The 16,702-nt window shown below is 40.7% G+C and overlaps 1 protein-coding gene across 1 annotated transcript in view; it reads left to right on the top strand.

Annotated features, from left to right (window-relative positions):
* The window catches only part of tyw1 (tRNA-yW synthesizing protein 1 homolog (S. cerevisiae)), a 58,477-nt gene that overhangs the window by 25,853 nt on the left and 15,922 nt on the right, over window positions 1-16,702 (top strand). The window contains exons 12-14 of the mRNA XM_047595068.1: window positions 421-598; window positions 3,632-3,767; window positions 9,361-9,471. Of these exons, the coding sequence (XP_047451024.1) occupies window positions 421-598; window positions 3,632-3,767; window positions 9,361-9,471 (425 nt within the window). The remainder of the gene's footprint in view (window positions 1-420; window positions 599-3,631; window positions 3,768-9,360; window positions 9,472-16,702) is intronic.

The following is a 16,702-nucleotide window of genomic DNA, read 5'->3' as shown; positions in this document are numbered from 1 at the left end:
GACGTGCTGTAACTATAGCAGCAGCTCTCCTCCTAGTGGATGTCCAGTAGATCTAATTTAGGTCTCAATCCAGGCCCTTGATCCCCTGGTAATACGACAACTAATGGAAACAGAGAGTTGATTCTCTTAAAGGATTTTTCATTTTGCAGCAACACTTTGAGACTGTGCACAATACTTGTATTGTGTTACGAAGGTGGAAAAATGGTCTAAATTAAAACCTCTCCTCCTGCTCCTCTTTTACTCTTTCATGAGTATCATGCTTGGTTATATAATTACCCGGTTTGACCTCACTTCAAAACCTGACCTCAAGCTGTTATTTCTCACATTCTTTTCTTTGCATTGGCAACACTGTGTTTTATATTTCCTTATAAGAAGTGTTTTATTGTTCTTCTACTCAGCCGCTAATGTTCTTCCTTCCAGGTGTCCCCGGGGTGAAGCCTGAGCGGTATGAGGAAGGCTTGGCAGTCAAACACTGTGCCCTGTCCTTGGTGGGTGAGCCTATCATGTACCCGGAAATCAACGCCTTCATCCGCCTCCTCCACTGCCACCGCATCTCCAGTTTCCTGGTCACCAATGCACAGTTCCCCCAGGAAATCAGGTGCGGGCACACACACACATCACAGTCATGTGGGCGTTGTTATTTCATTTTTTACTCTTAAAATACCTCTGTTTGGGCTTATTATGTTCCTGTAGTATATACTTATCTTTGAAGTCTGGGGGATGAATCGAAAAGCAAGGAACCGTGAGTGGATATTAGATCCTGTTCCCTCGTTCCCTGACAGCAAGATTAAATATTCAATCTTTACACATAGAAATGTTGTGTGAACCTTAAAAAGAAAGATATATTGCAGAGGACTGTGTGCAGCACACAAACTCCTTTACCTTGAGTTGCATTGCAAACCTTTGCATGACAAGATACCACAAAAGAAAAGTGAGCTGCATTTCTGTGAGTGCACTGAAGCTGCCCTTTAACATGCATTCTCTCTCTAATAATCACCTGAAGTGGCTGGAAAGTCTCTTTAGATTAATAACGTTTTAGATGACGTCGAACATTGACTGTTCAGAATATGAAGATTGAGCTCAGTGTGGTGACTCTAATTGTTAGTGACTGACTCTTTCTCGGGGGGAAGACGCATAAAGAGACGTCGGGCAACCTGTGAGGGCACCTGCCTGTCACTCAGAGCAGCCACGGCCCCGATTATTCATGACTCTAAGCTTTGGTAGAATTCAGATAAATATTCACCCCTGAACAGTGGGAGTGGGTATCGGCAAGGAATTCACAATACGATATGTATCGTATCGATACGATACTTGAGTCACGATACGATACATTATTGCGATATTATGATATTGCGATATATTGCAGTATTCTACATAGTTCACTGGTAAATGTTAAATGCAGCTTAAAATACACATTGTTTATATGTGCATGAGATGACGGTGATAATTCATTTGACAAATTGAGTCAAAAAACAATATTAATCTAAATGATCCATTTCCAAGTTATTGCACTTGTACAGAAAAAAAAAAGTGGCGGTCGAAGTTGTTCGTGATCGGCCCCAAAACATGACTTTTTCTTTTTTTCTTTTAAAATCCATATTAGGACTTTCAAAATCAATATTGTATCAGAAGAATAAATATTGCGATATATTGCCACATCGATGTTTTTCCCACCCCTCACCCACTCAAATCACATCAGATCAAACTTTATTTATATAGAACTTTTCATACAAAGTGCTTTACACAAAATAAAAACATAAAACCTTACAGCAAATAATAAAAACTCACCTCACATATAGACCCATGCACTCACGCATGCATGCACACAAAATGCACACCCACACATGTTCACACCTGTACACCCACAGTATGTTAGAAGGTCCAGTAACGTGGCCGGGCACTGAGGACCCAGGTGAGGTAAAACCACCTATGGGCGACCACACAGACCCCGACCCAGATAGACCAGGGTAGACTCCGCACAAGGTCATCGTAGAGGCAATAATTAGCTCAGGAGAACAAAACGTTTCTTTTGTATGACATTTTAATGTGGAGGCCTATTGGGATTGATTTTGCAGTTTTACTGCTTCCAAGTTGACTCGTTTTTTCAAGTCCAGAGGTTGGCCCATATTTTGCACGATCCACACCCATATTTTTTTTTTATTTATCTCTTCAGTTCCCAGCATGACTCCCTTAAAATTGCTGCACTGCAAATCCCGCAGCTTCTGCCTCCACGTTTTCTTTGACAGAAGCTTCACCACATGCCAAGTTCTCACCCGTGTACAGTAACCGCATAAAAAATTCATGAGGCAATACCACCTCAGTCGGCTTTTTATTTTTTATGTTTTTCCCTGTGCGATACCTACAGTTCACAAACATACATCTTTCTTTGCTCTTTAGATTCAAGTATCAACATGTCTGTTTGTGTCTGAGGAGGAAACACAGTGCGGTGACCTCAGAGTGTCATTATTCTGAACACTTGCACCTTCTATTCAGCTCTCTATACATCTTTCTGACGCTTCTTTTAGTTATTTTTTTTTTCTCCAAATGTACACTGTGTGTGTGGAAAAAGTGGCACAAGCGTTTCCAGGGCAACGTGGCTATGCACAAGCCGCATTAGATGGCATGTTAAAGCAGATACTGTATCAGCCGTATCATTGACAATTGTTATCTGACACACTGAAGTTAGAGAATGAATTTTCAAGTTTAAACTTTAAATTCCTAGATGGTTTCCCATATGCTCCGTGTCCCTGAGATGTCACTCTGTCCACTTTCAAGTAGTCAGAACTTACAGTATACTGACACATGCAGTATATTTACTAGGCTGCCACAGGCTTACTTATCCTCGAGCAAGCTGAAGGCAAGGACACCAGCCACCATCAGACGTTTTTCCCGTCTGATACGAGTCTGATATGAGTCATCGAGTCTCTGTCCCATGATAAAAGCTCAATTTATTCTACCTCGACTAGAATTTGAAGCCTTCTCCTTGTAGTGAGTGTCCTACAAGAAAACAGCTGAATTTCACGATTCTCCGTCTCGTTGCTCATTTGGCTAATTGGTTAGTTTTGTATCTTTACATAATCGCCTGTCTTGCTCGGCTCCCATCTGAAGTCATGTGGGAAATGTAATGGTCTTCCCGATTTAGCTGTGTTAATCTTTTACACTTGTCTCATTGTGCGACTGCTGCGTCTTGCTGCTCTTACAGATTCTGACTCAGTGCAGCTCCACTCTATTAAGTTAATGTCTTTTCCTTCTTTAATATTGATTAGAAGTGCTCTTTATTTTTTATTTTTTTCGTTCCTCTCCCTCGCCTCGTTTTTTTCCCATCATCTGTCCACCGTATCTGTTTCCTTTAGCGCCAGTACATGCGGCGTCTTAATGTCTCTGCGTGCTGGATGTGTTATTGACTCGATATGGCGAAAGAAACGGAGTCAAGCTGAGCTGCAGAATCTAAATTCAGCCCAACCTGAAGGTGCACTCAGAAATACACTTTAGGAGGATTGGAAGGTTGAATGATACTCAAGGAAACTCTGTTTTTACAAAACAGTCATGAAAGAATACGTGTTTTCTAAATTTTGAACAACCCTCGTCATTAATCTTTTTTCCATCCATCTATATTTCTCCTCATTTTCAGGAGTCTGGTGCCAGTCACCCAGTTGTATGTTAGTGTGGACGCCAGCACCAAGGACAGTCTGAAGAAGATTGACCGACCGCTGTTCAAGGACTTCTGGCCCCGCTTCCTGGACAGCCTCAGGGCTCTTGGAGAGAAGGTAAGATTCTCTCTCTGTAAGCTAATTTTCTTTGCACCCATACGTGTGAATATTCACTCTGAGTACAGCCGGTAGCCTCCGTAACATCTCTAATATCTGCTTAACAAAGATGAGTATAAATAATGTATCATTAACAGGTTTTTATAATGACACAGCTCAAAAAAAAAAGAAGAAGATGCTTTGCACAGTAAAATATTTAACCTCCTGAGGCCTGAGCTTTAGTTTACTATGCGTTTTTAATTTCTCCGTGGTATTTGGGTTGAGTAGAACCAAAGAAGTATAAAAACTAAGCATCATCTTTGACGAATAAGTAGTTTTTGAAAAAAATGTGTGTTGACAGTATATAAAACAGTGAATTCACCAGCAAATTACAAAACTATTTATTTCAAATCCTGAAAACAGGATTACAAACAGTTAAATCCCAACGTCCTCAAACGAGTACGTGCTAATTAGTGGCCTTGTAGCTCGTTGATGAGGTTTTGATCCTCACTGCAGCTGCAGAATGAATCCGCTGTCATGTTCTTACGCCCACTAGTGTGTTGACCCTTTGCTACCAATAGGTGGCAGACTAAAGCGTCCACTTATGAGGACAACAGGTTTAAATGAAGCAGAATAAGCCGCCTCTAACAAAAAGCTAAACGTCCCCGTATGAGGACACAGGGTCTTAGGAGCTTGGTATATGTTTATATATCATCTATTTCCCCACCTCCCCAGAGATGTTCTTATTCAATTTAAACCGTAGGCACGGAGCTTTTCTTACTTTCTAGGCTTCAGTACAGTAAACACAAAAAAAGAAACAGGGTCTTGAATAATTGGTTAACAAAACCAAATTTGCATAGCCTCTACATTATTGTAAATATGAACTGGGACTATTTTGTTGTTGCCCTTAAAGCACCTATTCCCCCAGATCAGAATTTCTTATTGCATCCACTCCATTATCTTCAATCAAGTCATTTTTATTGTTTTAAATTGATGATAACATATTTCTGAGTTGGGCCTGTAACTAAGTATGGACCTAATTCATTCATTCATTTTCTGTAACTGTTGCCCTGTTGAGGATCAGTGGCGGGGGGTGGAGTGGGGTCTATCTCAGGCCTATCGACCAGATTCTCCCTTAGGAAGGTCTTTTATTGATTATATGACATGTATTTTCCTGTTCTCATCATCACAGTGTTTGTACCTGCGTATTTTTTTTTAAATCTATAAAATCAACCCAGCACATGACCGCTGATGATTGATGAGCGACACGAAATAAATTATTGAACACTGGTTCTCTTCTGACAGCGCACCTGTTTAATCAGCCGAGGGGCCCGCGAGGCGTCCTGGGAGTTTTCTGCCAATCAAAGTTGGCGCAGCAATGCATATATACTCATCATTTTCTCTCAGACGCGTCATTTGCTGTTGTGGAGTATGATGTTCGTAACCTGACACTAGTAAAAAAAAATCTTCCAGGACAAGAATGAGAAGCATCATGTTTCCCATTAATGTTCTGGAGGGTTTTTCAGGTTTTCTTGATGCCCTGTCTCTTGAGAGAAGGCTGATGCACTGGCCTTGTTTGAGGGAATCGTGTTGTGTATAGTTGTTGATAAGAAGATGAGGAATGCTTTTCACCACTATGGTTTCTTATTGAAAATATAGCCTCAGGTGAGTTTAGTTCAGACCAAACATCAGACGTTTGAAGTTGAAGCACTCGGTGTTATTGTTCCTCTTTTATCTGCATCCATAGATTGCAGGAATGTCTGATTTATAATGTTTGAATCATATTAAAGATTTGTAGTTCACTTTTAAATCTGTCTCACCTTGCTCTTAAACATTAACCAAATAATAAAAGATAAAATATTTCTTTATTGATTTAATCCTCCCAGAAACCGCAGACTAAGATCTCTTAACCAGTTCCCATGTGATGATGGCAAAATGACGGAGCTCTTGAAGCTTTTAACATTCTTCTCAAGTGGAGAAAGTTTTTTCATTGATTTCTTTAAAACTCTGTGAAGGTTTACATTTCTCTTGGGTCTGTGATCTTTGTCCAGAGGTGTAGCAGTTTAAAAAGTCTTACAGTCCCTATCATCATCATTTGTTTGAGAGGAGAGTGAAAGTCCATTATCACCATTTGTGTCCAGCCACAAGGACAAAGGTTTGGAAAAAGGCCAAAACCAGGAAAAAATGGTGCATTTGGAAAAACCACCAGATGACCTTGAGTAAGATTTGGGATCTAAAGTCTACACCAATCAGCCACAACATTATGACCACTGACAGGAGAAGTGAATAAAATTGAGCATCTTGTGTCAGTTCAACGTTCTGCTGAGAAACTTTCGGACCTGACATTCATTCATGTGGATGTTACCTAGATATGTAGCACCCACCTAGACCAGACCAGGCACCACCACCCCATAGCCATGACACTCGTTGATGGCAGCAGCCTGACACCGACACACACACAAAAACACAACTAAAAAAAACAAAAAAAATGAAGAACAGCACAAGGTGTTGACCTGGCCTCCAAATTCACTAGATACCAAACTAATCGAGTATTTGTGGGATGATCCAAAGAGGCCCCTCCCCTCAACCTACAGGACCCAAAGAACCTCATTGATAACATTGTGTAGCCAGACACCACAGGACACCCTCAGAAGGTCCATGTCCGTTCTCTGATGAGTCACAACTGGTTTGGAGGCACATGGGAGAATTACAGAATATTAGGAAGGTGGTCATAATGTTATGGAGTTTTAACTTCAAACTGCTGACACTGAACTACCTGCATACGTCCCCAAACATGTAAAACATCTCAGTGACCAAAGGTCGATCCACCTGAGGCCAGATGGGTGTCATTTCCTGGTCCTCCTGGACCTGCTGGCACATTTACTGCTTACTCACGACAATCTCATTATCCTGAACACTGCAGGTCCCAGTCTGACAGTCAGAGGAGCCATCAATCTGCAGAATAACTGTTGAAGGTGTCAAAAAAAAAAAAAAGTAGCCGGTTCAGCATTCTCGTGTGCACACCGAATGTCAGACCCACTGAGGATGACACTGAATGTGCAAACTCTGTCATATGCTTCATCTCTTCATATGCATAAATGTGAAATCAATTTCTGACATGTGCATTTAGTTTTTTTTAAGTTAGAGTGGTTATTTGAATCGTCGTGTTCTTTGATGCTTCTGTGAGAAGGAGCTATAGTTTGACACATTTTAAGCACAGATGCAAGTAAATAAATATTTATATGAACATTTTATCTTCAGACTAACATTTGCATGAAAAAACGTTGAGTATTTGAACCAAACTCTTTGCAATGACAGTATATGTGTGCACGCCCTCAAACATGTTTATTTAGCCTGAGGGCACATAGTCACATGATCATGATGGATTAACCTGTACTCGTGTGTGATCGTATAGTTTGTCTACGTGCTTCTAAAAATAAACCATCTCTGCTGCTGCCCCCTGTTTCTCTCTCCGCTCCATATTCCTAAGTCTTCATTTCATGGTGGTCTACCTCCATCCTTCTGGAGCGCTTATCCCCCTCTGTTCTCTGTCCTCCTCCTCCTCCTCCTCCTCCTCCTCCTCCTCCTCCTCCTCATCATCTCCTCCACCTGGTCTCCCTGCCAGTGCTGTGGAGATTGATAGAGTTGTGAATCAGTGTCGGAGTTGGAATAGAGGCAGCTTGAAATACCTCACCTCCCTGCTTCCACTGCCCAATTATCCCCTTCCCCGCTGGGTTGAAAGGACCTAGTGTTGCAGATAACGTTCCAGTGTGAGAGGGAGGAAATGAGGGGAGAGGGTGCACTCTCTTCTCCCGTTGTCAATTACTTGTTTCTTGGTATAAACCATTTGTCATGCCACCTATCCTTTCCACTCCCTTTCTTCCACCTCATCTGTTGGTCTTCCCTGCTCCTCTTCTACTCCCATTGTCTTGTCAGTAATCCCAACAACAATAGTCTGGATCTACATCACTGAAGTGTGAGCAAAGAGGAGAAGTTGACCGTGATGGTCAGGTTTTCTAGTTTTCTCGCCCTTCGTCTCAATCCAAGGCTGTTCAGTTCTATTTGTTCTTGAAGAGGATGCACCTTCCCGGTGCTTTGTGTCGTGGTGCTGAACCAAAATCATCTATATCAATTTAGTGTCCATTCATAGGGAGATAGGACACACCTCAATTATTCTGTAGTTTGGCCGAATAAATTGGTGCAATCGAGATTTGTCCTCAAGATCAGTGCCTCCCTCCGAGTGGACATCGAACTGTTCAGTTTTATGTTTATATTGTTCTACATGCACAAAGTATTTAACAAATTGTGTAGTCTAGTGTCCTGTAATGTCATCGTCTGCATATAAACGCGTTGAACCAAGGATTGGATCTTTTGGACGTAGTTTCTCTTCAACAACGTCCCAATATCCAAAGGTAGTTTCTGCAGTTCACAAGTCGCTGCCGCCTTTTCAGTTGCTTACAATGATTCAGAGTTCCTGTAGCCTGTTCTACTTGTATTACACAGAGTATTGAAATTGAATTGACGTGCACAACTCTTTTATAATTCAGACAAAATAAGAGCGGCTTACAGGCCATCTGGGAGAGAGCAGATACAGAGCAGATGTTAATGAGCACAAACCATCATGGTCAAAGGATTCAGAAAAATTTTTGTAGAGTTTGATTGCACTGAATACATTGCCAGCATTGCATACTAATGTGTGTTTACTTGCATCTACCACAGTCAAAAAGTGTGAAGGCAACTCATCCAATTTTGCTTTATAGCAACGGCCAAGAAAATGTGACATTCATTTTAAAGATGGAGCTTTTTACTAGAATAGAGGTTGTCTAATAAAATCCGAGCGTGTCAAAGAATTTATTTGATGGCCAGCGCCGAGCCGTTGAGCTGCCGCTGTAGGTCTTATGAATTCACCCTCAAGATACGTACAAACACTACAAAGCATACAAACAGTCTCTTAAAAATATGAACTCTTGAGTTTGGAAAAACATTATTAAATATTCAGGTTGCATTGTAGTCTATAAAATCCTCCACAGAACGGCTCCACCTCCTCTAAGTAAATTTAAAAACAAAACAAAACACGCAAATAGTGTAAGTAGAGCAGGGTCCAGAGGTGACTGTATAATCTCATTTAGAAAAACTTTTTGGGACTGTCAACTTTTTCATATCGAGCCTCACATACATGGAACAGAGTAAAATACGAGACATACCAGAGATGTGCTCATATTCAATCTTAATCCTCTGCTGACTTCTATACTTTTTTTTTATGTGGTTTAATGTGGTAATGCTCTGTTGCCTTTCATCTGGTTCTGATTCTGTCTTGTTTTGTTAAACCTTGTGTGTCATAAGCTCCCTGTGTTCTTTTTAGGCTCATTTTTAATACCATCAACCTGCACAGGGACTGCACATGAAAATTAGCCTGCATGGCAACATCTGGCACATTTACTTGATTCTCCTTTGTGCTCATGCTGATTAATGTGCAAATAAAATAAATAAAAATAACTTATACAGTGCAAATAAATAGTTTTATTTTGGTAATATATATATATAAATATACGCAGCTTATCATGTGTTTGCTTTCACTGTTTGACATTGCATCCATCCCTGTTTGTCCTTTCAGAGACAGAGGACGGTGTACCGACTGACGCTGGTGAAGGCCTGGAACGTGGAGGAGATGCAGGCCTACTCGGAGCTCATTGCTCTGGGCCAGCCAGACTTCATCGAGGTCAAGGTAGGATTCGATGTCGTCTTATCTTATCTTTCCTCATTAGTGAGTTGCCTCGAGGCAAATGAACCAGCAACGCTTCCTAATGCAGAGGTAGTTCCTATGAAAGGAAACCTTAGACCATGATACTTCCTACTTCATGAATGCATCAAGTGCACCTTCTGTAGTTCTGATATTATGTGAGAGAGGTGGTATTTTTTGCATCGTTGTATTCCCAGCTGCAAAGAAACAAGGGAAAAAAAAGCCAGTTTAATTTGAAACAAAAATCTGTTGTATTGGTTCAGCAACACCAGACTGAAAACAGAAAACCATCTGAAGGAAGTGGCACAAGTTAAGATCATATGAAACATCTTGATTCCTCTTACTGAGAGCTAAAAAAGCTTTGGAGGATTTTATTATTTAATAAGCTGGGGTGCATAGCCTGCAAGTGAATCAGTGTTTGTATGAATTATTGACTTGGTCATTAAATGAGTGAACCAGACTCTGTATGTGCCAAAACATCGGGGGAAGTTTGAGAGACTGAGGAAACTCGCCTTGATTGTTTTTACCCCCGTCTTCAGGTGAAGACCATGTACATGAAGGCGACTAAAGGAAAACAGTTTCTTCTTTCCAACATCCTGGATTTACTGTTTGTAACCAACATTTATGTCCATTAATAGAGGACTGTACACGGTGTATTTGAGGCCAATTAGATGTCTCCCAGATGGCTCCAACAAACCTAAAGTCTTCCATGTCCCCATAAACGTGGGCTAATTCAGTGGAGTGATGGGTCCACGTGACCTTCTCCTGGTCATTTGACGGGCATGGTATTAATAGTGTGGGAGTGGGCACCTGGCTGCGGTCTGAGCTATGGTTGTCATAGTGACAAATGTGCCTGAGTCTGTGGTCGTTACTCAGTGCATCACATCGAGATATGATCCTGGTAATAACAGTGGCAGCAGCACAAGAAAAAGGTCTCGATCCACTACTGGTTGGAGAGTAAATGATTCTTCACCAGAATGTGGGAATGTACAGTCCAGGTTTTAACGTTCAAAGCCTCTTTCTTTATTAGATGAGTTTCTGAGGATGTCTTTTGGTCACATATTACATTAAGTTAAATGAAATACATCACTATTTACTAGGGGTGGGGGAAAAAATGTCGATATGGGAATATATCGCAATAGTTTTTTGATTTTGAACAGAAAAAGAAAAAGTCTGTTTTGGACCGATCATGAGTGACTTCCACCACTTTTTCTGTACAAGTGATATAAATTGAAAATGCATTTAAAATTTCCCACTATGTAGAATATTGCAATTTATTGCATATCATAATATCACAAAAACTTCATTATTCCTTATTCTCTATCATCTTGTAATTTTTCTCTCCTTCTGTTTACTGTTTTGGTCCTATCACCCTCCATCACCCGGCCCAAAGTTTACACCATTTTGCTCAGTTTTATGCTATATTAATTTTTCTTATTACTTTTCTTATTATTAGTTTTTAGTTCCTGTGTTGCTTAAAAGTGATTCTCCAAAAACACATTAATCTAATTTAATTAACCTCTAAGTCAGCTGACTGCTGCACTGATTTCGTTTTTCCTATCCTTTCCTCTCATATCCCTCGTGATGTAATAATGTAGTAATGATTAGTATAACTTACTTGCGGTGGGTTGAACCGGAATTTAAAAATGTGGCTCGAGAGGGTTGTAATAAGACCTTTAGGAACCTTTAACCTACTCCTCCACCTCCTTAGAATAAAAACTGCCTGAAATTGAGTGTATTTTTTTTTTGCTTTTGCAGTTCAACCTCTGTAACTTTTACACAGTGTTTAATGAACTAACCCAGCGCACTGATCTAGACGAGCCCTGATCTTTGAAGTGAAATTCATTTGTATTCTGTTTTAGTTTCACATGAACACATTCACCTATTATCTTCCCTAAGTGTGTCCCATTACACGTGTCCCACAAACGTTCACAAGCTTCCTCTTTCCACATGTGAACCCCTCCTCCCCTCCATCCTCTCATTCATAGTTCGCAGCTCTTCTTATTTCTGCCTGACGACAGAGTTCCACCACTGGACAAACTCCTCTGGGATCCCACTGTTCTCTGCCACTGCTGCCCTTTCTTTGTGTAACCTTCATTTATCCAGGCTGGGTTTGCCGAAGTGAACGCTCCTTTTCCAGGAGCAGCCTTCTCCCAATTACACTAAATCGCACCTGGGATCTGCCCCGTGCAAACACAGACTTATCCGTCAGCCCACGGCAGACAAGAGCATTTGGGGGTTAAGTGCTTTCCTCAAAGGGATTGTAAATGTGGGTAAAGGAGGATGCTAAGTAATACTTTTGTGTGGCTGTTACCATCAGTCAACATTAGTTTCAGATCTTAAGATACATATTAGTGAAATATTAGATAAAAAAAACGTAGCACCCAGCCACGCTTGTTTATGTTATTTTTGCATCATGTTCCTGATATGAGCCTCCACAGATTTCACTATTGATTTTTAGAGCCAGTTTATTTAGTTGAAAAAAAAAAAAAATGTTGCAGATGCATATGAGATCGAAAGTGACTGATACTGAGAGCTGTTGCCTCGAGCAGCCTATTGATTTACTTCTGTCACTGTCAGTTGGACATTTAGATTCACGCAGCTCAAAAATCAGACGACAAATTTATCAAATAAGAGTGTTTTTCATGGTAAAAAATAAATAGAAAGATGGATTGCACAGCTCACATTTGTATGGAAAAGCTGTAGGTGCACAAAAACTAAACAGTCATATACACGATCAGCCACAACATTATGACCAGAGGAGTAAAATAACATCATATCTTGTGGCAATTCAGTGGGAAACTTTTGGGCCTGGCATTCATTCGTGTGGACGTTACTTAGACATGTAGCACTCACCTAGACCAGACCAGGAACCCCCACCTCATAGCAATGACACTCCTTGATGACAGCAGCCTGACACAGACACACACACACACACAAAAACAGTTTAGGAATAACTAAAAAACAGCCTCCAAATTCACTGGATCCCAGACTGATTAAGTATATGTAGGATGATCGGCAGAGGCCCCTCCCTTCAACCCATAGGACCCAACGCCCACCCACTAACAACATTGTGTCTCCACATTGTGTTGTGTTGCCCTCGTGTCCATTCTCTGATGGGTCACGACTGTTTTGGAGGCACATGTGAGACCTACACAGTATTGGGAAGGTGGTCATAATGTTATGCCTGATCGGTGTACTTATTACCAAGCAGTTTGTTACAGTGCAGACTCACTGTTCATATGACATTTACACAAAAGCAAAATCACAACTCAGCATTGTGCAAGTTTTCCCCTCAAAATAACGAGGTAAGGCTGTGCTATAATGAGCAGAGCGCTGGAAGCTTTGGGGGAAACCAAACACAACTTTCTGAAGGGCAGCCAGGCAGCGAGGATGTGTGTCTGTGATTTTTTTCTCCTAATGAAGCGTTTTGTGTTTTGAGCAGACTTGCCTTCCTGGCTGCATGAACCCACATAAAATTAACAAGCTCCAACTCCTCCCACTGTCATCAGCCCAGAGCGAGCAAAGAATCAAGCTGGAGTTAAGCTCACAGTCTGGAGAAGCGTACATCCACGAGATAAACATGCTCTACGCTCATGTTATAGCACAAGACACGGATATATATAACATGTAACCTGAACTTAGGCTTTTAGGGACCAGTTCTGTGACGGTCTAGTGGAGCTAAACTCTACTGCAGGGAGTTTCAATAATGAACTAGACAGCAGTTCATTAAAAGTAACTCTATAACATGTCTCGCTGTAGTTTTAGCGTCTGATTAGATAAAGAAAAAAAAAAGGTTTATAATTCATCTCATTTATGCATTTAGGAAGTGATTCAGTGACATGTGTTGGTTAAGAGCGGAGGCTCATTGACTCCAGTCTGACATTGAGCTTCTGTCTGAGCCAAGTGCGCAGCAGTTGTCTTCTGCTAATGATCTGCAAGTTGTAGCCGTGTTCACAGAGGCCTCACAGGTGTTCACACACACGTCTGCACATCCATCTAAACCAGGGCTGTCAAACTCCTTTTAGTTCTGAGGCCAAATACACTCCATTTTGATCTCAAATGGGCCGGACCAGTAACATGCACACACAGATTGACTAACATGTAGAATCTGATGATGTTACATGACATGACCAGCGACAAAAGTCTGGTAGAACATGTCCAGCTGTTTGCAGCACTTAATAAAAAGTCTTGAACTCCTATGGAGATGGAGACGGTCTGAACCACCTCTACACAACTTGATGGTTGCAGGCTGCAGGTTGGACCTGGACCTACTTAAATCCTCTACCATCTCTTTAGTTTTAGCTAAATTAAGCTGAGAGGTGGTTCACCTTGTTAATGTACGTCTGCATAAGAGACATTTTCCTTTGTTTTAGTGCAAAGAAGAACAAGTACATGTTTCCATTTAGTTAAGAAAACATTTTATGAACAACTGGAAATTTCTCAAGAAAATTTGCTGCTCCATGGACTAATGCCAGAGATCTGAACACACTCCAAGTTATCAGTCAGGATGCAAGCAAGTAGAACGTAGAATTGAGTGTATTGTGCATTGAGTTTGTTATTAATTCTCTCAGTGTAGTAACAGAACTCATCATCTTTTCCTTCCCTCCATGCTTTTACTTCTTTCGCTGTGTTCTGCTGCTCTCCAGTTTGCTGTAAATGTCAAAGCAATTTTTGGACCATCTGGACCAAAAAAAAAAAATGAGTTCAACCAGCTGTGTGACAATCAAAGCTTCCCCGTCCCTTTTTTATCTCCTTCCCTTTCTTTCCTCGACATTAAACTTAGTGCTGTGTTTTACTGCTACTTAAGTAATCAACAGCTCGCTTCAATCACAACTTTGCTTTGTGGTCGTGTTCACCATGAGCTGTTGATGGGAAACAAAAAAAAATCAAACACACTTCTTAGTCCAAATTGTCCCCTATGACTGGCATTTTATTGAAGATGTCTCATAGGAGTGTGTATCGATCCACCACTTCCTGGCATTTCCTTACACCAGAGAGAGCACAACGCTGCTAACTAGGCAGCGGGGAGCTCTGGAGAGGACAGAGTTACTCATCAAATGTGCTTCACACAGGGACTGACATGTTAAAGTAATTAAGCTCCACTCTCAGCTGTCTTCCTTCATGCACGGCCGTCTTCGGAAAGAGGCTGTTATGGGGGGGTGCATGTGAAGGAAAAAGAGATACGCTCAACTTTGTGTGAGTGTCAACACCAATTTTGATTATTGGCTAAATCCAGTTAATTCATTTATCAGTGACATTTTCATACTGGTGACATGAATATCAGGACTGCTCAGACATAACCCTTGAGGCTCGGGTTCTTTATCGGTATTTTATACGTTTAACCTCCCGAGACCCCGCGTCCACATATGGGGCAGCTTATTCTGATTCATTTAAACCTGTTGTCCTCATAAGTGGACGGTTTAGTCTGCCACCTAGTGGTAGCAAAGGGTCAACACACTAGTCATGAGACAAAAGTGGACAAGGACCAAAACTTTGTCAAATTATTACACCTGAAACTTGTTTATTTATGATTATTAACTTTTATAGTTTGATATGACTTCCACATTTTACAAATTATATCAACAGTAACGAGCTACAAGTCCACTAATTAGCAAGTACTCGTTTGAGGACATTGGGATTTCATTGCTTGTAATCCTGTTTTTGTTTAGCAGTGTTCAGGATTTGAAATAACTAGTTTTATAATTTGCTGCGCACTGGTGACTTTATTGTTTTATATAGTGAAATAAGCCCCGTGTCCACATGTGAGGACATTTTTTTTTTTCGAAAACTACTTCTTGTTCAAAGATGATGCTTAGTTTTTTTACATCTTAGGTGCTACTCATCCCAAATACCAAGGAGAAATTAAAAATGCATAACAAACTAAAGCTCAGGTCTCAGGAGGTTAATAAAAAATATACATCTTCAGTATGACCACCTGCAGTAATGGCAACGATGTATTTAATTTCCATGTGATACCCACATTTGTCTTGGCATTTATCCAACGTCCCGGTCTGCAGAAAGGTAATTATTCATCTCCTTTTCTAAATTTGAATGCCTTAAGTAAATTGGAAGTGTTTCATCCTTTTAAAGTCTGACCTTCAAAATAGCCTGAGCCACAGTAAAAGCCTCCTCCTCCTCCTGACAATCAATTATTTAAACAATTTCTCTGGCACAGGTAAAGGCTACCACTTCTTATCTCTTTCTTGTTGTTTTGTCCCTTGATTATCCCCTCCATCTTATCTCTCCACCTCTCCATTTCCCATCTTCCCACTTACATCGGCCCTTTTCTGAACAGATAAACCCCCTCAGGCTGCTGAGCTTTTGGCTGAGCTATCAACCTCAGCATCACAAGGCCAGTAATTAGTGCATCGCAGGATAGACTGGTGACAGTAAGACAGAGTGAGCTGCTCCGCCGTTGTCATGTTAACCATCACCGCTGACGGATGAGCCACCGTTACATTGTTTTTAGATGTATTATAAACCGTGTGTACAGACTAACGCAGATACAAAAGAGTGACGACCAGAATCAGACAAGCTAAACGATACATCGAGCAAGTATGAAAGGCACAGTCATGATAAAGAATAGAAACATAAATCACTTCAGATATTTGTGTCTGCAACTGAATTACAACTTTAGTCTGTACAAACCAAGCTCAAGAGAATGGAGATAAGTGTTCTGCAAGAGATTAATGGTGCTCATGGGCAATAAAACGTGGTTATTAATTTATTTAGATTGATTTTTGGAAAACATTACCATAACTGTGATTGTAATTATTTTCAAAATTACCTAAAAAGACGATAAAATCCTGCATTTATTGTGATTGTCTCTTCACTTCGAACACAAGTGTCATGATAAAGGTTTCTGGCTGTTAAAAGAGCATCAATGGCTTCATTGGTGCTTTCAAGCCTCTAGATCTTTACTGGAAGGTGTGGTCTGCAAGATATAGCACATAAATAATCACACAAAACTGAAAGGTTTAAAAGTTGTAGAGTACATTGGAATCACAACTGGAGACCAATACAACACCTCACCACACAAAGTGGTGGGGTGGATCTCCAAGGCCTCCTTCTATGACACCAAACATCTAGACAGTGTCTCCTCTTCCATCTAAGACCAAACCAAAATCTTTGGAAGAACAAAATGCAAATCGTTTTTTGAATTAATTATCAAGTAGTAACTTCATTTCCACAAAGGACGGACACAGTTCTTATA

The sequence above is a fragment of the Mugil cephalus genome, chromosome 9, assembly GCF_022458985.1.
Source record: "Mugil cephalus isolate CIBA_MC_2020 chromosome 9, CIBA_Mcephalus_1.1, whole genome shotgun sequence".
Lineage (NCBI taxonomy): Eukaryota > Metazoa > Chordata > Actinopteri > Mugiliformes > Mugilidae > Mugil > Mugil cephalus.
This window is presented reverse-complemented; position numbering and strand designations above follow the sequence as displayed.